The sequence below is a fragment of the Moschus berezovskii genome, chromosome 25 (genome assembly GCF_049115385.1).
Source record: "Moschus berezovskii isolate FMDL1 chromosome 25, NW_MosBer_1.0, whole genome shotgun sequence".
NCBI lineage: Eukaryota > Metazoa > Chordata > Mammalia > Artiodactyla > Moschidae > Moschus > Moschus berezovskii.
Window position 1 is genome coordinate 2,511,784 of NC_142484.1, and position 20,724 is coordinate 2,532,507.

Consider the following 20,724-nt stretch of genomic DNA (forward strand, 5'->3'; position numbering starts at 1 on the left):
AAGGGCCCGGCCACTGCCTTCCCCGAGTTCCGAGTCCTGGAGCCTGGACCCAGAGGCCCTGTCAGGCTCCCCACTACAACATAAGCAGCTGAGTCCAGGGTCACAGGTCACCCCAGATGCATCGTGGAGCAGTCAGAGCCAGACCCTCGATTCCCTCACTGAGGAGTCCCTGCTCAGAGCTACCCTTCGTCCCCCTTCCCACCAAGGACCCCGGATCGCCGGTGCTGGGGTCCTTCCAGGCCCCTCCCACGGGCCCCTCCTCTGTTTCAGTACGTGTCCCGGAGGCTGGGCCTGGACTCCGTTGCCTTTGGCTACCAGCAGACTATGTTTGGTGTGCTGCAGCTGCTGGGCGGGCCTGTGTTTGGCAGGTACAGCGGGGTGGGGAAGTTTGGGGGCCCTCGTCCCGTGATGACCCCGGCCTGCCCTTGGGAGGTCACGGCCTGGGTGATGCCGGGTTCCCAGACGTTGCCCTGGGCCCGCTAGCGGGCTGGCAGCCCCTGTGGCATGGATGAACTGTGACCCTTGCTGTCCCATGGTTCAGTCGTATCTGGACTCTGCGACCTTCACCATCTCCTGGAGCTTGCTCAAACTTTGTCCCTGTTAGCGCTGGGTTAAGCCCCTGCTCCCAGGGTGTCCCGACCCATAACCACCACTAATTCTGGTTTGTGGCTGGAGAGAGGATGTAACTGGTGAGGCTCTCGTGGCTATAAATGCCCTGCCTACTGAGCTGGGGGGCTCCCCCAGCAACTTTTCTGGAAAAGAGAATTCTGGGGGCTGGGACTCCCACTAATCTTGGTGCTCTGGGGCCCTGGGCTCACCCTCCTGCAAACCCTGGCGTGGACAGATCAGCGTGGCAGGAGTCAGATCTCAGAGTCACTCCATGGGAGAGAAGGGCTCCAGACCCGCTAGCACGGGACAGAGCAGGGGTCTTGGGGGTGGGGGGTGCTCCCCACTTGAGCCCGGGAAGCTGCTGCTGCTGCATCACTTTAGTCGTGTCTGCCTCTGTGCGACCCCATAGACGGCAGCCGACCAGGCTCCGCCGTCCCTGGGATTCTCCAGGCAAGAACACTGGAGTGGGTTGCCATTTCCTTCTCCAATGTGTGAAAGTGAAAAGTGAAAGTGAAGTCGCTCAGTCGTGTCCAGCTAGTAGCGACCCCATGGACTGCAGCCCACCAGGCTCCTCTGTCCATGCGATTTTCTAGACAAGAGAACTGGAGTGGCTTGTAAAGCATGCAGATGCCCTCAGACCCTTTGCATCCACACGTTATTCACTAGGAGGGGGAGTGACGGCGTGGGTCAGACTCCCCAAGGTCACTGAAGAGGCCGCATGGGAAGGGCGGAGAAACAGGCCCCACTAGGAGGGAGGCGGGACCGGGCCCTCCTGCCCCCTCACAGCGCACCGACCTCTCCGCGCCCGGCTCCCCGGCGTCCGCGGGGCGGGTGTGGGGCAGAAGAGGGGCGCCCCTGCCTCCTGCCTGTGAGGGTCACGGGTGTGGGCCCGCCAGGTTCGCAGACCAGCGCGGGGCGCGGGCAGCCTTCACGCTGTCCTTCCTGGCCTCGTCCGCCCTCTACCTGCTCCTAGCGGCCGCCTGCGTCCCGGCCCTGCCTGGCGTGGCCTTGCTCTTCGCCTCGCGCCTACCGGGCGCACTCATGCACACGCTGCCAGGTAGGGCGCCCTCAGCAGCATGGCCCAGTGGCGGGGCCCGGGGGGACCGGCGGGGCGGGGGGCGGCGCGGGGGGCTTGGCGTGGGCGGGGCCTGACCCGGGGGCGGGGCGGACGCCACCCTCAGGGGCCCTGGACGCGGATGGAGGGGTGATGTGCGGGGTGGGCTGCGCTTCCACGGGGTGGAAGCATGCGGCCTCGGGACAAGCCGGGATGCAGCTGGTGATGCGGGGGGCGACAGGGAGGGGACAGGTCGCAGGAGTGGAGGGGCGTGGCCTGTGGGGAGCGGGTGCGCTGGGCAGGCGTGGCCTGGGCTTCCTGCGGGGTCTGCGCGGCTCAGCCCGTGTCCCACCTGCCAGCTGCCCAGATGGTCATCGCGGACCTGTCCACACCTGAGGAGCGGCCCGCGGCCCTGGGCCAGCTGGGCCTGTGCTTTGGTGTCGGTCTCATCCTCGGCTCCCTGCTCGGTGGAACCCTGAGCAGCTGGTGCGGGTGAGTGTTTGGGACGCGGGCCTGGCCAGCCGGGCGGGGTGTGGGTACCGGGCCAGACGAGCAAGGAGGAGACGGCTCTGTACCACCCAGGCACTCAGCCCGGCCCCGCCGCCTCTTCAGGCCTTGGTTTCCCCATGGGCACCCTGACCAGGTGGGACCACGGGAGGGGAACCTGCTGGAACCTCCGGGTGGGCGTGAGCATCCAGGGGCATGGCCTATGCAGTGGGCATAGTCCGAAGGCTTAGACAAGCAAGTGCCCTACACCACGTGGATTCCTCAAATGTCAGGCGGGAGGACATCCGGGGAGGCAAAGGCCCTGACACGGGGGACGCGAGGAGGCTTGTGAGGCTGGAGTGGACAGAGCAGGGGTGGGCAGCGTGTCAGGCTGTGGAGCCCTCAAGCAGGGGCCCGGGGTGACCTGGCTGCTGTGTCGAGATTGTGGGGGCTGGGGCCACAGCAGGGAGACCAGAGGTGGGGATTGAACTGGTCCAGGTGGGAGAGCGCAGCAGCTGGACCAGAGGCGGCAGTGGTGGGCAGAGGACAGCATCGGGATCTGGGTTGGTTTTGCGGATGGCTGGGGTGTAAGTGTGAATGCAAGGCCATGCCTGGACTTCGGCTGGGCCTGGGGGAGCCGTGGGCCTCGCTGAGGTCCCTGCTACCCGGGCTACCCGTGGGAGTCGGGTCCCCACCAGGGTGAGTCTGGTGCCCGGTAGACGCATGAAGGAGTTCCCGAGTGGGCTGGAGGGGCGTCTGAGCTGGAGGAGAATGGGGCCATGCTCTCAAGTGGGGGGTTTCTAAGCCCTGGGAACTGCTCCAGAGGAGGGCTGGGGCCCAGCAGTTCATGTTAGAAGCTGGGGGTTAAGAAAAGCCACCAGGAGGACCCAAAGAGATGGGATTCCGGGGGGCGTCCAGGTCTGAGAGCCAAGGACGGGACCCACCGCCCGCAACGGCGGACTCCCTCTGGGCCGGGGCCACCTCCCTCCCTGCTCAGCTCGGGGGGAGCCTGGTTCAGTAGATGTGCCCAGGGAGAGATGAGAGTGAGAAGGAGCACCCAGGGCGTCAGGAGAGGCGGGGCGGGGCAGCCCCACCTGCAGACCCTGCGGGTCAGGGTCAGAACCAGGGCTGCGGCTTCACCGCCCAGCCCGGCCACCTGCCTCCCTGGGCCCTGGGCAGCTTTGCTCACCTTGCAGAGTACACACACACGGAGGCCTCCTCGGGCCAGCCCCCACCCCTTATCCCTCCTGCCTTTACCTGCCCTTGTCCCCAGCATAGCTGCTAACCCAGGAAATGCCACTCACTTCCCTACCCCCTGCTAGAAGCCCCCAAATTCACCCCATCCCTGCCCTCACCTTCCAGGGCATTCCACTAGCTTCCCAATTCCATCCTGAGGTCTAAGGCACTTTCTTTGATGGATGGGGAAACCGGGGCCCCACAGAAGGTAAGGCCCCCCCAGTGGAGCTCCCAGTACCCCCTCAAGACCCCGGGAAGTGGGGGTCCTCCGGGACCCCGACGCCCCACGGGAGGGGCCGGCACCCCGTCTCCTTGTCCGGCCTCTCTGCTAGCCTCAGTCTGCTCTGCCTCCCGGTATAGCTTGCAGCAAGGGCAGACGGGATGCAGAGGCCACATTCCCACCCCTCCTCCCGCTTGAGGGAGACTGCAGCGGGGGTGAGGTCTCCCTGGCTGTTTCTGCCTGCCCATCCCAGCCCCCTGCCCTAAAGGCCCCTAAAGGCCCCAACCATGCCCCACCCCCCCACCACCAGGGAGCAGGTGAAGGGAGGAAGTGGCCTTGGCAGCCGCTGCCCTGGGCCAGGTACTGGTATAACTGGTTTAGGCCCAGCCTGCAGCTCAGGGCTGGGAGGCCTGGCTACCGCAGAGCACCCAGACCTGCGCCCTGAGTCACTCAGCAGGTGAGGGGCAGCTCCGCAACTCAGGGCCCCCAGCCCGGCACCTCGCAGCCTGGGGAGGCCTCTACCACCCCCTCCCCCAAGGGGGCCGCGTGCCCCCGGCGTGGGCAGCACCAGCCTGCCTAGCCCACTGCAACTGGGTCCTGGCAGTGTTGGGGGGAGAGTCCGGGGGATCGGCTCAGGCATTTGAGAAACAGGGGCCACCTGTCAGGCGCTGCTGAGAGTGCGGTCAGGCAGAGCCCAGGCCCTAGGCTGGACTTAGTGTTGGGGGTCTCTGCAGGACCCCCTGCTCCTCTGGGCACTGAGGGGCTGCCCCACAGTCACAGATACCGCTGAGCCCGCAGGCCAGCACCCAAGGGCTCTGTCCCCCTAGAGGTGACCCACTGGGGGCTTGCTGCTTATCCAAGCCGGGGCTGGGAGTGCCTCCAGCCACAGACCCTAGAGGTCAGGCCAAGCTGGGTTCAGTGTCCCTGGCCAGCCTTCCCGGGGGCTAAGTGATCCCAGTCCCACGCCATGCCCAAAGGGCCCTGGGACTCGGTCAGTGTGACCCCCTCCTTATCTGGAGACCTGGGAAGGCTGGTCTCCCCCAGGACTGTACCTCAGCCCCTGGACGAGGGGACGGGAAGCCCCTCACCCTGCTGATGGAAGGCTCTCAGCCCAGTGAAAACCTGGAGTTAATGAGCAGACACCGGGGCTGCCCTGAGCGGCTAAGGCGACTCAGGACAGCCAGGCCGCCTGCTCCACCGCCTCTTGCCCCGGCTCACCGAGGCCATGTTGCCTCCCCACCCGGGGGTCATGCAGGCCCTGCAGACGGACCCTGGTGTGTCAGGCCCTCGGGGGTCCACGGACGGGGTGCAAATGGCTGAGACTAGTGGGGTTGGACCTCAGCTTAGACCTGTCAGCTGGACAGGGCTCCGGGAAAGCCCGCACAAAGGCGGAAGGAGCTGGGGGCTTGCCTGGGGACCTGTGTGAGCAGAGGCTCAGCGGGCACAGAGGCTGAACTGTGAAGGGTTAGGCTGGACATGGCTTCAGGGCCATTTCCTGGGACTCGAAGCCAGAGGGTGGCTGAGTCAGGGGTGGCCCCTCAAGGCATCCATTGTCCGACACCATTCCACCCGCAGTGCAGTGGGCCAGGGCTCAGCTAGGACAGGGGGCTTCTGCCCCAAGCTCAGACTGGGTGACTGGTGACTCTGGGAGCCCCTCATAGCCAGGCTCCACCTGAAGCTGGGCCCAGCTGACCCCACGCCCCTCCAGGAGGGACAGGACCGGGGTGCACAGGTCGGGAGGCCCTGAGGGGGGCCTTGGCGGGAGTGGTCCCCCCCAGGAGCCCCAGAGCCAACAGGGAGGGTAGCTTCAGGCTCAGGAGGAGTGGTCACCTCAGAGTGGGGTGGGAGTCGGATGGTGTCGGGCAGCGAGGATGAGTGCTCAGAGCTCACACGAGGTGGGCAGGTGGACAGGCCTCCCGCTCTCCTGATACGGTCAGATCGGCGGATTCCGGGCCCTGAGATAAGGATGAAAGGCAGTGTTTTTGCGGCCGCTGACGTCTGACCAGCGCCCGTGGCAGCCATGACCAGCCGTGGCCGGTTCCAGAGGCATCCCCCGGCGGGAAGCAGGTGCCCTGGGAGGGTGGCCCCTAGGAGCCCAGCCCTCACTCACATCTGAGGAAAGGGGGTCACCCAGCAAGCTAGCCACTGAGAAGGGACAGAGGACTCGGTGCCCTGAGTCCAACCCAGGTCCTTCGAGGGTCTCTAGGGTCTGTCTGTTCAGTCTCCCGTCAACCTATCCGACCGAAAATAAGAGGGAGGGAGTGGAAAAAGACGTGCAAACCTGCCTGCCTCACGGCCCACACCCAGTTTGTATTAAATAAAAACGCTCCAGTGAGCCAGGGGACAGACGGCCCAGAGCCCCACCTGCCTGAGCTGCACCCCAGAGGTGTCCGGGCCGGAGGCAGACTTGGGGGGTGCGCTGACTGGGCTCCCAAGTTGTGTCTGGGATGACAGAGCAGAGGCGAGTGGGGGCAGGAGGCAAGAGGGTGTCCCCGCTGAGAAGCCCCCCACTGTGGGCACCTTCCCCCTGTCCTCCACTCTCCTTTCTGCCATCTTGTCCGGGGAAGTCGGAGAGCGCTGTGCGTGCAGAAGGACACCCCAGCCTCCCCGGGCAGCGGGGGCCCCATGCCCTCCTGGGGCCTGCCAGCAGCCCTATGCCCCTTCAGGTCACTGGCCGGCCCACATGGGACAGGAGAGAACCCCCCAGAGAAGGGGCCTGGCTCCCAACGACCCACCCCTTGCTTGTCCCTAGCCTCCCAAAATAACCATCTAAGTGGCCACCTCTGCTCTCACGCATTTCCGGGGCCTCTGGCAAAGAAAGCTGGTTTTGTCCTTGCCCGGGCAGGCCTAGAGCAGTGACGTGTGGGCCTTGGAGGCCACAGTCCTGAAGAAAAGGCCCTTCTCTCTGGCTACCAGGGCTGGGGTGTCCCTGCCATCTGGGGGAGAGGGGTGTGGGGTCCAAACCCAGCCACACCCCTCCCAGGGGCGTCCGGGGTCCTCTGACCCTTCCCACCTGGCAGCCAATGGACACGCCCATTTGCCCAGAACCCAGGCAGCCAGAAAGCCCAAATGTTCCACATCCTGGGCAGTGGGCGTCGGCTGGGGGACCAGAGATGGGCCTGTGGGGAGGGGTGGAGTTCAAGGCCTGCCGCAGCCCTGACCAGTGGTACGAGCCCTGGGAGGTCCCGGCCCAGGAATGAGGGTGGCCGGGGCCCAGCCTCTCTGGTGTGGAGTCCCCATGGGCTTCCCTGATCCCACGTGGAGGAGATTCCTGTCCTCCCCGAGGCTCCCCGGGGAGCTGTGCCTGTGCAGGTGTGTGCAGGTGTGGGCACGTGTGGGCACCTGTGCTGGAGCTGGGCCGGAGAGCCTCTTTGCAGTCCGAGGAGAGTCAGGGGCAGCTCGTGGCTGCCCTGTCTGAGGGCGCAGGGAGCCTCTCCCAGGACACTGATGGGGTCTGGGCCAGGACAGCTGTTGTCCGTTTGGTCCACAGTCTGGCCCACGGGGGTCTCAGCGGAGGGTCCCACTGACGGATAGTGGCCCTGGAGTAGAGCAAACCCTTCTCAGAGGATAGGGTACCCACTGTGGAGGAGGGCAGGGCCTCGCAGAGAGAGCCCTTGCAGGGTGTGTAGGAGTTCTCTCTGCTGTGGCGGGGCAGGGTGTTCTGCCGTGCCCAGGCCTGGAGGTCTGCACAGCCTGGCTCAGTAAGAAGCTGCTGTTTCTCTCCTCCAGACTTCAGGAGGAGGCAGTGACAGTCAGAAGGGCCAGTCCCCAGTGCCCTTGCTCCCGGCTGACATGCACGGCCTGCCTGGTGCTGGAGGCCGAGGCCCGCCCGTGTCGTCCAGGGGGGGCCACAGGCTGAGTGTCCCTGCGCTGACCCACGGAGGGGAAGCCCGCCCTCAGAAGTGAAAGCCGAGAGGAGAGTCTGAGTCACAGCCTCGGTGGGAGCGCAGACAGGCGAGCAGGTGCCCTAAGGGCTATGTCCTGGGTCTTTAGGGGCCAAAGGACCCCCACCCTGCGGGCCCAGCCTGCCCAATGCCCTCCTGGAAGTGGGGCCTCCTGAGACCCACTAAGTCCCTGCCTGTCCTCCCCAGGAGGGCAGGGAAGGCTGATGGCCCCCCAGACACAAATGGTCCCATGGGGGTCCCACGGCCTTCCATGTGGGCGCGTGGGGCTGAGATTCAAAGCCAGGCCCTGGCCCACCAGGCACATCAGGGCCAGTGTCTCCAGCCGCTCTGGTGCCCCGGCCCCAGTGCCACCTGGCACCCCGCTCACCATGAGCCAGCACTGCGCCTCGCCTGAGTCACCCAAGGCAACGGTTGCCTTTTCAGCCTCCACACCGGGCGGCCCCTCCAGTCGCCGAGGCGGAGGCCGGAGGGCTCTGGTGACCAGGTCTTACCCCCGGGACCCTTGGTGTCCTGCTCCCCAGCGGGGACAGGACCCTTGGCGCTGCCAGGGGTGTCTGGGGGCATCTGGGGGCATCCCCCTTGCTGGGTCCCATTCCCCAAACATGGCCCCCAGGGCTCACAGCAGCCCTTTCCTTCAGGAGCCTTCTCACCCCTCAACAGGCCGGGAGCCGTGTGTCCCCGGGACTGTGGCTGCCCACCCCAGGCCCCTGCACCCACCCCTGTGGGGCTCAGCATCCCACCCCCAAGGCTGCCCACCATCAGAGAGCCCAGGGACGGGAAGGCCTGTTCCTTCACCCGTGCCCTAATGAATGTGCCCTGAGGGTCCCGTGTCCTGCCCTCCAGACCGAAGCCTGGGGAGGTGTGAGGGGTGGGGTGTGAGCGGAGAACAGGCTGTCCGAGCCCGAGTGCGGCCGAAGGGGCAGGGGGCCCGCGTGTCCTGGGCCCCTGTGACCACTGGTGCCGCCCCCAGGATCCAGTGTCCCGTCATCGTGGCCTTTGTGGCCACCCTCCTGGGAGCCCTCCTCAGCGTCACCTGCATCCCAGCCAGCACCAAGGGGGCCAGCGCCCACGCCCAGACCACGCTGCCAGGTGAGCCCTGCCCGGAGAGCCCTGCCAGGTGAGCCAGGCGAGCCCCAGGAGGTACACTGGTCCAGATGCTCACAAGGTGTGTCCACCTGGGATGCCCCGCCGGATGCGCCCTACCAGATGCACCTGGCCAGTTACAGCCCCCAGGTACACCCCTTCAGGATGCAGCCAGTGTGAGGCATGAGCCCTCCGCCCCCAGCAGCCAGTACCCTGGACCTGGGGCTCATGCTTCCCCAGCCCAGCCCTCCCTTCAGGGACAGTTTGCCAAGACCACAGTGAGCCAGAGCAGCCGTGGCGGCAGGGGCTGTGCCCCGGGCAATGGGCCTGCGGGGCCGGGGGCATTCAGTGGCTGCCTGGTGGGTTGACGGCGCCTCCGCATGCTGCAGGGAAACCCAAGGCCAGCGTGTTTGATCTGAAGGCCATCACCCGCCTGCTGCTGCAGCCGGGAGTCCTGCCGGTGTTTTTGGTCAAGGTCATCTGTGGCTTGCCCATTGGTGAGTCCAGGGCCGGGGTGGCCGGGAGTTCCGGGGTCCGCGGCCTGGAGTCCCGGGGTCTGCTGCCGGGAGGTTCAGGGTCTGCGGCCGGGAATCCCGGGGGGTCTGCGGCCGGAACGCCTCCCTTCTTCTGCCTGGCCTCTTATGCTCCAGCCCCCCGCCCAAGGCCCACATCCATCCCAGGGAGGGCGCAGCCCACCGGTTGGTGCGGGCCTGCCTGCCCAGGCCAGGAGGAGGACAGAGGGTCTCTCCCTCACCTCAGGCCCTGGTCACCCCTGCTTTACAAAAGTTCTCGCTGCCCTGCCCAGAGGCTTCCGAGGCCTCTCAGGACAGTCCGAGAGAAGACAGTGCGTCTACAGAGGGACGCCCAAATTCCGCCCACCCCTGCATCCTTCCCCGGGGGAACTGAGGGTGCCCCTGAGCACAGTCAGGCCCAGGAGTGGCCCCTCCGAGCCTGTGTTGGGGGTTCTCCAACCCAGGGAGCCTTGCAGAGAACAACTGTGAGGCCTCGCTCGCAGGCGCGCAGGCGTCCCACGCGGGTGCTAAAGGGTTCAGCCTGCCTCTGCAGAAACGCCCCGTCCTTGCCATTGGGGAGCCCCTCCCATCTCACCTGCCCCCAGGACGCTCAGGGGGGCACAGTAATGGGAGCCCAGGTCATCGACCTCAGTTCTGGGGCCAAATCTTCCCACCTTGCATGCCCAGGGCCCCCCGGTCTCCCATCCACTCACCCCTCCAGATGGCCTTGGGCTCTGCCCACCCTGGGCAAGGGCAACTCCGGGCACCTTCTCACTCACAGCCCACCGGAGCCCTGTGGGGCAGACCCGCCAGGGAGGACCTCAGGGAAGGCTTGTGTTGGTCCTTCCTGAGCTGGTCACCGTGGGCAGGTCCCTGGTGCCCCGGCAGGCCAGCTGTCAGGGGTTAGACGGGCACAGCTGAACAGCCCTGACCACTGACCTCTGACTCCCAGGGCTCTTCATGGTCATGTTCTCCATCATCTCCATGGACTTCTTCCAGCTGGAGGCCGCCCAGGCCGGCTACCTCATGTCCTTCTTCGGGGTTCTCCAGATGGTGAGTGGGTGCTGGGCACACTGGGCGGGTGGGCTCCCAGCTCTCCCAGGGCCCAGGGCTTTGCAGACCACCCCTTTGGTTTCTGAGCAGCATGGGAGCCGTCCTGCACGCCCACCTTCCGGGCGCTCTGTCCACCTCAGCTTCTGGCTCGTCCCCCTCTCTCTGCTCGCGTTTCCCACACCTGGGTCTGCACCTGCGTGCCATCTGCCCGAGCCTCGCAGAGGGCGCTAGCGGTAAAGAACCCGCCTGCCAACGCGGGAGGCACAAGAGACGCAGGTTTGATCTCTAGGCTGGGCAGATCCCCTGGAGGAGGGCATGGCAGCCCACTCCAGCATCCTTGCCTGGGAAATCCCATGGGCAGAGGAGCCTGGCCGGCTGTGGTCCATAGGGTTGCACAGAGTCAGACGCGACTTAGCACGCACACACACACACTCTCTGCCCATCCATCTGCCCGGGGGCCCCATCTGAGCGGGGAGAGGAGAGCTTCATCCACACTGGGGGCTGGCGAGCCCTCAACCTCCCATCAGGAAACACGTCAGAGGCCCACTGCCCTCCCAGCATCCACCTGGTTACCGGTGGTGCCAGGCCGACCAGGGCTCTGCGTGCTCCGCGCCTGCCCACCGGCGGTGCGACCGTGGCGGGGACAGGTGGCGACGTGCCTGACGCCGCCCGGGACGTCTGCCTGACAGCCGGCGCGCGGGAGGGGCTATTCTGGGATCTGGCGGGCAGTGGAGGGAGCGCTGAGCCTCTCCGGAAGCGGGTGGCGGTCCCAGCAACTCCAGGCCATCTGCTGCCCGAGCCTCTGGGCCCGGGGCTGGGCTGGACCCCAGACTGAAACAGCCGTTCCAGGGAGGAGCCGGCCCCCACCCCACCTTGGGCCTAGCTGCGTGGACTGGGAAGCGCCAGGCTGGCGGGGGAAATAGATAAACAGAAAGCGACAATAACGTGCATGCTCTGAACCTGGGGCCGCTGGAGCTTTGTTCTAAACGGCCCCTCCCGGACGTCCTGACGGTCCAGTGGTTAGGACCCCACACTTCCACTCTAGGGGGCGCAGGTTGAATCCTTGGGTGCGGGAGCTGAGATCCTGAGTGTGTGTGTTGCAGCCAAAAATAAATGAATAACAGTTTTTTAAATTAAAAAATATGTATTTTAAACAAGTAAAATAAAGAGCTGCTCCCAGCCTGCCGGGGGCCTGAGCTGGTCCTGGGCTCCCTGAGCCCAGGAGACTGAGGCTAGGCCCTGGCTGATGCCAGCAGACCCTGGAGACCCCCAGGGATGGACCCTGATAGCCTCGGGCCTGGTGCATGGTGAGGGTGTGCCTGGCGAGATGGGCCTGGGGCTCCGGCGACCGTGATAATGGGGTGGACAGGTGGGCGGGGGGAGCCTGGGTGTGGCCTGGGGACCCTCCCACAGGCCCACCAGGAAGAGGGGCCTGGGGAGGGGGAGCCCGCAAAGTGGTTGGGTGCCAGGCCTCAGGCCTTCAGTCCAGCGGGTGAAGGTGGGGGGCAGCTGAGGCCCTGAGCTGTGTCTGTCGAGAAGGCCTTGGTCACCTCCATCCCACCCAGGGTAGGGCTGGTCACCGGGGGTCTGGGGAGGGGAACTACTGCTGCTGCTGAAGCTGCCCTGGCAAAGATCCTCCTGCCCCACTCAAGGAGCTCACCGCGCCTCCCAGCTCCCTGTGTTGGGGTGCCTGGGGTTGGGGTCTCAATGAGGACAGCCCAGGTGGTCTTAACCTGGAAGGGATGGCACTCACTCTCCTCCCCTGGGGGGCTTGCAGCCCTCTGTCCCTCGATAACCCTCCTGGGAGGGCCCCCCACTGAGCCCTTAGGCCACTGCAGGGATGGAGCTTGTGTCCTGCGGAAGGAACAGAAACAGGTCCCCACCACCTAGGCGTCTGGTGGGTCGGGGGAGACAAAACCCAGGAGAATCAGGGCCCTTGTCAGGGCAGAGATTGCTGCTTCAGTGCGGCGGCCAGCCGGCTGGGGGCTCTCCCCCGGCCCAGGGAGAGGCCCAGAGGAAGAGAGCCTCACGCAGGGAGGGGCTGCAGGTGCAAAGGCCCTGGGGTGGCTCGGCTGGCCGGAGGGGAGAGGACTGTGTTCTGAAGGCCTGCGTGAGGGGTGGGCTGCAAAGCCAAGAAGGACCTGGATTTACTCTGATGCACTCGCTGTGGGTGGGGCCTTGTGGAGGTCGGGTGTGGTCTTACCGGCTGGCCGCCCCCGCCCCCAGGCTGTGTTAGAGCAGGGGTGGGCAGGGGCAAGTGGGTGCCTGTGCCCATGTGACCTTGGAGGAGGCGGTGGCCACTCGGGCCAGGGAGGCAGGGCGCGGGCTGGGTGAGGGACAGGGTCTCCAGGTGGGAGGGTTGGGAGAAAGTGAACTTTCTAACTGTAGTTACTAGTTTACTAACTCTGGTTTCATGTAATAACCTGGAAGGCATGAAAGCTTAGGCTTTAAGTTAATGGGAAAACGGAGAGCTGACTCCCAGCACAGCAGGGTCCTGGTCTCGGGGTCTGTATGAAGAGTGGAGACAGATTTCAGTCTCTCTCCTGGTTTGCTGATTTCCTCTGGGGTGTCAAGTACTAAAAGAAACTTGTCAAGTAGATCTTCCCTTTAAACAAACAAAATGAAGATAAGCAAGTGTGAAAGTGGAATTTTATTTTTTTTTAAGGACACCCTTGGTTGTGGTTTGAGACAGTTTAATGACGCCAGGCAGGCAGCAAGGAGAGATCTCCCTCCTGGTCCACCGGGCAGAACCGCCCCCGCCCCGGGTCACACAGCCCAGCCCGGGGCGCTGACCCCCAGCTCCAGTGGGCACTGCTCCAACCTCACGGTTCCCCGGGGAACTTCCTGCCTGCCTGGTGGAAGAGGCAGGGACCAGCTAGGGAGCCTCACCCCGGCCTGGGAACAGCCTGTGGGCTGGGCTTGTCCTCTGAGTCACATCCCAGGTGTCAAGGGTGTCCCCGCTCTGGGCTTTTCCTCCTACCCCCATGGGAAGGAGCCGAGGGCAGGAGGGGGAGCTGAACCTTAACCCAGCCCCTGGCTGGCTGACCCTGGGGCTACTCTGGTAGGGGGCAGTGAGGGGCAGGACAGCGAGGGCACAGCTGGAGGTGGAGGGCTGAGCAACTGGGGGGCGTCTCTCAGGAAGCCTGTTGCCCCTTCCTCTCCTGCCCAGGCTCAGGACAAGCCCCCAGCCTGGGCTCCACCCCGCCTCACTCTGGGACCCCTGGCCTCAGTTTATCTGGTCGTCGTGGGAGCAGTGGCCCGCTGACCCAGACCCTGGCCCCAGTAGGTGGTGGCCGATTGCCTGCCTGCCAGGGCCAGGCCTCCAAAGGGCCAGCTGCTGGAGGACTCCACACAGCCACCAGGGCCCTGGGCTCACGTCCCAGTCCAGCCCCCTCCACCCCCGCCCCCGCGTGCCCTAGTCTCCCCATTTGTGGCAGCTCCAAGCTCCCAGACCAGAGAGCCGAGAGGGAGCAGAGGAGCGTGGTGGTGGGCCAGGGCACATGGGAGGGGGCTCCCCAGGGCCCAGGGCTGGACTCAGGGCCACACTGTGAGCTTTTTGCCCCATAGTCATGGCCTGCCCCATCCCTGTCGGGCGTTAACCGGCCCTTCCAGGATTTCCCTGGTGGCTCAGACGGGAAAGAATCTGCCTGCGTTGCAGCAGACCCAGGTTCGATCCCTGGATCCGGAAGATCCTCTGGTGAAGGAAATGGCAACCCACTCCAGTATTCTTGCCTGGAAAATCCCATGGACAGAGGAGACTGGTGGGCTACGGTCTGTGGGGTTGCAAAGAGTCGGACACGACTGAGCAACTAACACCTTCACTTTCATCACACCTGAAACGGCAGAGATGCAATTATTTCTGGATGTGGAACATGTGTGTGTGTGGGTGGGGGCATGTGTGTGCATGCATGTGTGTGCACGTGTGTGAGACCCCCAGGCTGCAGGCCCCGTCTCCCCAGAACCTTCGGGTCATTGTGGGAGTCGCAGGCTCGCCCCTCTGCCCTGTGCCTTGTCGCTGCTGGGGCTGGTGGCAGGGGCCCAGCGCTCATGGGCAGTGGGGGAGGCCCCCAAGCCAGCCCAGATGCCCTCCCAGGCCCGGCCATGCCCACCTCCGCCCTCTCGCCCTCACCTAGGTCATCCAGGGCCTGGTCATTGGGCGGCTGAGCAGCCACTTCTCCGAGGGAACCCTGCTCCGGGCCAGCGTGCTGGTCTTCAGCGTGGTGGGACTGGCTATGGTGAGACCTCCCCGTCCCTCTATCCCTGAGAAGAGCAGGGTCCCAGATCCTCTCCACTGACCCTCTTCAGGTGCCCAGTCTGCACTTGAGCCCCGGGGCTCCCTTGTCCCCAGCTCCCACCCAGGACCACCTCAGCGGGACCTCAGGGCCCCCCTGGTCACCACGGCCTCCACCTGCCTCCCGCCAGGCACTGATGACCAACGTCTTCCACTTCTGCCTCCTGATGCCCGGCCTGGTCTTCAGCCTGTGTGCGCTCAACGTGGTCACTGACAGCATGCTGACCAAGGCTGTCTCGGCCTCAGACACGGGTGAGTGAGGCCCCGGGACAGGTGAGGGCAGGCCCTGCTCTCTGGGGAGCTTGATGAGCAGTTTGGGGCAGAGCAGCTGCCCTGAGTGGGGACCCAGTGGGCACTGGGTAGGATGGGTGACCAGGGGTCTGAGTGGGCAGGGTCGGTGTGGCGGCCCACAAGAGGTCTCAGGTGAGAATCCTGCCTGCCACCCAGCCCAGCCAACCCTGCACTAGGCCCTGCTGATCAGCCCCAGGCCAGCCTGGGGGAAGAGAGGAGGGCTTCCTGGAGGTGGCATCTGGCTTGGCTGAAGTATGCACAGGCTTTCACTAGAAAGCCGGAGGAAAGATGACATCCCAGGCCAGCTCCAGCTGAGCCAGGGTGAGGGGTGAGGCTCAGAAAGGCTGCTGCGGAGGCTGGTTAGGAAGAGGGCCAGGCACAGAGAATGGCAGGAGGCCAGAGCAGGTGGGGCCAGCGCCGGGACGCCTCCCGGTCCCTGCCTGCGCAGGCGCAGGTGCCTCCCAAGGGACCAGTGACCGAAGGCTCACAGCGGCCTCAGTCTAAGAAGCCCCCTGGGCCCCTCAGTGGGGCTCAGACACCCCCAGACGCAGACCCCCTGGCTCCCACTCTGAAGCCCGCCTTCCTTCTGGAGGCCTGGGAGTTTCCGATCCTGACTGGGGGGTCCCTGGACCTGATGCTCCCCAGGCTCCTGCCCCACACTGCCCTGTGCATAGTGCTGGTCAAGGCCAGGGGCTCCTGTGGGCTGGCTGCAGTCAAAGGCCTCCCCAGCAGCAGGGCCAGAGAGCTCAGGGCCCCAGCTGACTCTCCGTCTATCCCCGTGCGTGTCCAGGAGGGGCAGACAGATTCAGAGGCCCCGCTGACAGTGGGGAGGCTGCCGGACAAGGCGTCTCCTCAGGGCTGCCTTGGGAACCGCCAGGGCCCCGCAGATCTGCGACTCTGTGGTCTTGGGAGGCTAGACTGGTCCCGGAGGGCTTCCTGGAGGCAGTGAGCCGCCTCTGCCCAGAGGCCAGGGGGAGGGAGGAGGGGCAGATCTGGAGAGATGAGGGCAGGGCCTGCAAGGAAGCAAGAGGAGCGGACCCAGGTGCCAGGGGCACCTCCCCTCAGCTCGGAAGGAGCCAGAGCTGGTTCCCAGCGCCAGGCTGGGAACTGGAGACCACAGAGGGGGCGGTAATTGCTCCCTGGTGTCTGCAGGGCCTGTGGGCGGTGGGAGGGGCTGCTCTGAAATTCCCCCCACGCCGGCCCTGCGCCTGGGCGGGGCCTCGCCAGGCCACGCCCACCTGGTCCACGGGCGGGCGGGGCTTTCCTGCACCAGCCGGGAGCCTCTGAGGACCCCGCAGCCTGGACCTGTGGGCACGCGTTGCTTGGTGGCCTGCATAGGGCACAGCTGACAAGGGCAGGGTAGAGATAGGGGGTCGGGTAGAAGGGGTGCGGGCGGCTAGCTGAGCCTGGGGAGCCGGTGCAAAGAAGGGGTCACAGTTTGAGCGCCTGAACCTCCTCCTGGGCCCTGTTGGGGGTGTTCCCTCCAGTCCACTTGAGGGCAGTAAAGGTCACGGGGTGACCTGGAGTGTATCGTGGCCCACGTTACACCCCAGTCCAGCCCCCACATGGGGGCCTCCCCGGTTCTGGGCCAGGCTGGGCTGGGGTGCTGTGTCCCTGGCAGGCTGGGAGGGGTGACGCCTGTCCCACGACCTGGGGCTCTGTTCCCAGGCTCCTCCTGTGCTCGGGAGCTTTCTGGAGCAGGGTAGAGGCACCACATCCAGAGGCTGCAGTGCTCCCCATGCATGGCCTGCAGGGAGCAGGCCGGCAGGCAGGCCAGGTGGAGCGAGCTGGGGTTCGGAGCGGGGGCAGGGGGAACAGGGAGGCCTGGGCCGTGTCCAGAACGCGGGCTGCTGGGGCAGTGATGGCCAGGGACTGGCCAGGCCTGACCTGACCCGCCCTCCCCCACCACAGGAACCATGCTGGGCCTCTGCGCCTCTGTGCAGCCACTGACCCGGACCCTGGGGCCCACCCTGGGCGGCCTCCTGTACCGCAGCTTCGGCGTCCCTGTCTTTGGCCATGTACAGTTCGCCGTCAACGTAGTCGTCCTCCTGGTCCTCTGGAGGCAGCCTGTGCCCCGGAATATGGACAAAGCCCAGTGACCTTGGCCCTCAGGCAGACTGGCAATAAACTCCCTCAGGACCTCTCGCAGCCTGGTTTCTAGGGAGGGGGTGGGGTGCCGCTTTGGAGGCTGGAGGGCTTCCTGGAGGAGAGGGCCTGCAGCTGGGCCTCAGGGGTCCAGGGAGAGAAGAATCACCCAAGAGCATCCCAGCGTGAGGTGGGTCCCTGCCCTGGAGTCCACCACCCAGGCCAGCAAGGAGTCCTTCCTGCTGCCATCCAGACAACTCTGCCCACGTCCCCAGAGACAGAGCTCTCTGCTCACCCGCGGCCCCAACGCCAACCCCTTGCCAAGCACATGCTGCCTGCACACCCTCCATAGCCCTTGAAATTGCTTCCAAGGGTGAACAGAGAGGACAGGGTTGTTTTAAAAGGTCAGGCATTTGAGACTTGGGGAGAGGTCGAAGAAGAGAACCCTCGTTTCATGTTGGGGAGCCCAACGGGTAGAGAGCCAGGCCCCCAGGCTTGGGAACCGGGGAGCCGTTCCTCTGCCGCCCCCCACCTCCAGCCCAAGTCCCACGGCAAAGGGGCAGCAGACACAGGGAGGCCTGCTGGCCGGCGCACCGAGAGCCAGCGTGGAGAGGACAACCTTGTCGGGTGTCTGCAGACGCCCTTGAGACCAGGAAGGCCACCCTTCCCCCACAGGCCACTTTTAACAAAAGCTATTAAACTTGGAATATTCCATGGCCTCTCCTGGAGGAGCCTCCGAGAGCCGAGATCCACACGCATGCACTCTCTCGCACACACACACACACACGCTTCCGGCCCCAGTGCTCAGGTCAGACCCTGCCCCCCACCCCGCCGTGAGCCCCACCAGGAACTGGTGAGGCACGGGGGCCTCACTCCCTGACTTCCGTCATCCACCAGAGGCTCTGGCGAGAGAGATCTCCAGGGTGGCGCAGGATGGAGGTGCCCCTACGTCAGTGGGGGCCCTGGAGCTGGCCTCTCCTCTCTGGAGGAGCCCCCTCCCATTTGCCCTGGGGCCTCACAGTGTTGTTGTGGAGGAAAACATTCACCACAGGAATGGTTTCTTCTCTGGACCCAGCACCCCGCCTCCCAGGAGGACTGCCCCCCCCCCACAAGCCTGACCCCAGAGACCCAGTGAGCCAGGACGCCTGTGATGGTGGCCACCTCCCCAGCCCATGGTAAGACTGACGCTAAGGCTCAGTTGGGGCCCTTCACTGCCCCCACCTCAGTGTCTCCCACCCCCACACCTGGCTCCCTCCAGCCACAAAGGTGACGTGAAGGTGTCCTAGCCAGGCCAGTATCGGTGTCCCATCTTGTCCTTCCATCCTTGGCTTCTTCATCGCCAACAGAACTAGGAGGAGGGACACATCTTCCCTCCCCATCCCAAGGCTTGGGGGACAACCCTGGACACCCTACTTCAGGAGCTGGAAGGGCAGAAGCTGCCCACTGCTCAGGGATCTCAGGCCTCCCTCCTGATGACACATCCCGGGCCCCTCAGAGGCCTCAGCCTCCTGCCCAGGGCACAGACCACTCTCCCGTTTGCCCAGAAGCACTGGTTGCCTCGCTGGCCCCACACGTCAGGTACGGGCCAGCAGGGCCTGACAGCTGGTCCAGTCCGGAGTGGGGATAAGAGGAGAGCAGCAGGTGGGCAGTCAGAGGCCTGAGGGCTTCCTTTCAGGGATGGGCAGGTGAGCAGCAGGGGGCAGCTGGGGTCAGGCACGCAAGAGCCACTCGGATGGGGAGGCACATGGGCCGCACAGGGCCAGCCGGTCAGCAAACAGGGTCCCAGCCTCCCCATTCACATCCGGAGTGAGCCAGGACCGCCTGGAGAGCACTCCCCCGCTTTGGAAGAGGGTGACCGGGGTCTGGCAGATGACCGCGCGCACTCAAAGTGCGTTTTCTCGCCCTTCCGACACCTGGGCTGGCTGCTCCCCCGAAAAACACCCAGCGAAGGGACCACCGGCCCCCTCCCACAGAAAGCTCACCGCATCACACACTGGCTGATAGAAAAGGGAATGAGTCGAGTGATTTATTTGGAATGGTGGTGAAATACAAACATTAAGACAGATGGTTTGGATATAGGTGCTGTTGAAATAAATACATAGACTGCTAATAATTTAGCTTTCCCGCACAGCGGGCTGTGTGAGGCTCAGTGAATCAGCACGGAAAGGTTTGTGTGTGAAGTAGTGTAGCTCCGGGCTATATCCTTGCCGTGGTCAGCAAGGGGGTGCTGTCGGGGCTTCTCTCTCCCTGGGCATCTTCTGGGCTCCCAAAGGTGCGGCCTGCATGGTCCTGTGGAGAGAGAAGGATTCAGGGAGCTGTGCCCGAGCCCGGGGGCTGAGCCAGCCGGGGTCCAGCCTGTTGGTCTCCCGAGGCCCCTACACCGAAGGTGCAAGCGACATCTCCTGCCGCGCGCCCCAGGCGCGCCGCGATGGCGGTCCCCTCTCGACATCTAGACGGGGCAGGACCTCCCCCCGACGTCCGCGATCGAAATCGTCCTCCCCCACGACCGCGTGCCGCGGGCGAGCGGGCGGCCGGCACTCACCGCGGCGGGACTTAGGACCGGCCGCCCGGCCCGTCCTCGGGCTCCTGCTCCGCGGCGGCCGCGGCGCGCTCGCGGCGGCTGCGGAAGTCCTGCAGGGCGCGGCGGTTCTGAAAGTCGATGAGCGCCAGCGTGATGGACGCGTTCCAGCGGCTCTCGCCCGCGCAGCGGAAGTCGATCTCCTTGCGGTCGGTGGTGACGATGGTGAAGTAGACGTACTTGCCGGTGCGCTCCACGCAGTCCACCTTGAGGATGGAGTGGAAGCGCAGCTCCTTGGGGCGCGCGCCGGGGCCGGTGGGGAACAGCCTCAGGCGGTCGGTGGTGAGCACACCGCGCTTCTTCTTCCACACCTGAAGCAGGCTGTCGCTTCGCTTCTCCAGCTCGCCCTCTCTCAGCACCTCTCCGGGGCCCCGCATGTTCGCCAGCTTGACAGTTGGAGGGAGACGACGCTCGAGCGATGGATGGCAGCGCGAGCAGTGCGCTCCGGCGGCGTGGGAGCCGCCTTTATAGTGGCCGCTCCTGGCGCGCCCCGCCCCCCCGGCCCGGGCACGCCCCCCGCCCCGCCCGCCTCGGTCGCCCCGGGGCCGCACACCGCATCCTCGCCCCGGGCCACCCGGTCCACGTGTCTGCAGCCTGCTCCCCGCTCCCTTGATCCCCCGGCGCTCCAACCCCCCGCCACAGCCCGGTGGGGCGACTCACGGTCCTCACCCCGCCCCGGACGCCGGCCCCACGGAGGAATGCGCGGCGGCCGGCCCTGCCCGCTGTGACTCACTGCCCCGGAGACCCGGCCTGGGGACGGGTGATGGCGGGGCCCAGACCCCCACCTTCCAGGCGCCCCGACACCCAGCGCAGGGCTTGTGGGGCAAGCCGCGGGTCCCTCCTGGGGAGACCCTCCAGGGGCTCTGCCCCAGCCAGCCTGATCTCCCACCTTGCCTACCGCCGGCCCGCTCCTCCTTGGTTCGGGCCGGCGGGTGAGCAGGTGTCAGGAGCTTCAGTTTTCACTCCTGTTAAGAGACAACAGCCACTTGTTAGATTTGGCAACCCGCGGAAAGTGCTAGAACAGCTCCCCGCAGTGTCCAGTAAGCGTGAGGGCAGGTGAGGCTGCTCCAGCTCCCTTCCTAGGTCAGCCCCTCCGCCCGGCCCTCCAGGTCTCTCCACTGTAGGGGGAGGGAGAACACACGCGGACCTGCCTGGGGGGCCTGGGAGTCTCGGGGGAGGGAAAGGGGTTGGTGCCTGCCCGGGGAGGGGCTCAGCCTGGGCTGGGGTGGGGGCGGCGGAGTCATGGCCTGCCAGCCGGACTAGGCTTATTTCCCCTCATCCTTTAAAGGGTTTAACAGGAGCAGGAAGTGATTGCTAGCTC

At 65.5% G+C, this 20,724-nt stretch overlaps 2 protein-coding genes across 2 annotated transcripts in view; one reads left to right on the plus strand and one right to left on the minus strand.

Annotated features, from left to right (window-relative positions):
* Positions 1–16,876, plus strand: part of SLC67A1 (solute carrier family 67 member 1) — an 18,693-nt gene extending 1,817 nt beyond the window's left edge. Inside the window, exons 2-10 of the mRNA XM_088832250.1 lie at positions 271–368; positions 1,506–1,666; positions 2,023–2,155; positions 8,481–8,599; positions 8,983–9,090; positions 10,058–10,158; positions 14,292–14,393; positions 14,581–14,701; positions 16,652–16,876. Coding sequence (XP_088688376.1) covers positions 271–368; positions 1,506–1,666; positions 2,023–2,155; positions 8,481–8,599; positions 8,983–9,090; positions 10,058–10,158; positions 14,292–14,393; positions 14,581–14,701; positions 16,652–16,839 — 1,131 coding nt within the window. The 3' untranslated portion in view covers positions 16,840–16,876. The remainder of the gene's footprint in view (positions 1–270; positions 369–1,505; positions 1,667–2,022; positions 2,156–8,480; positions 8,600–8,982; positions 9,091–10,057; positions 10,159–14,291; positions 14,394–14,580; positions 14,702–16,651) is intronic.
* Positions 16,877–18,742: 1,866 nt separating this feature from the next.
* Positions 18,743–19,869, minus strand: PHLDA2 (pleckstrin homology like domain family A member 2). Its single transcript, XM_055414931.2, has 2 exons — positions 19,368–19,869; positions 18,743–19,114 (listed from the first exon to the last, which is right to left on the minus strand). The coding sequence occupies exon 1, from the start codon at positions 19,778–19,780 to the stop codon at positions 19,379–19,381; it is 402 nt and encodes a 133-aa protein (XP_055270906.1). The 5' UTR covers positions 19,781–19,869; the 3' UTR covers positions 18,743–19,114; positions 19,368–19,378.
* Positions 19,870–20,724: the final 855 nt, after the last annotated feature.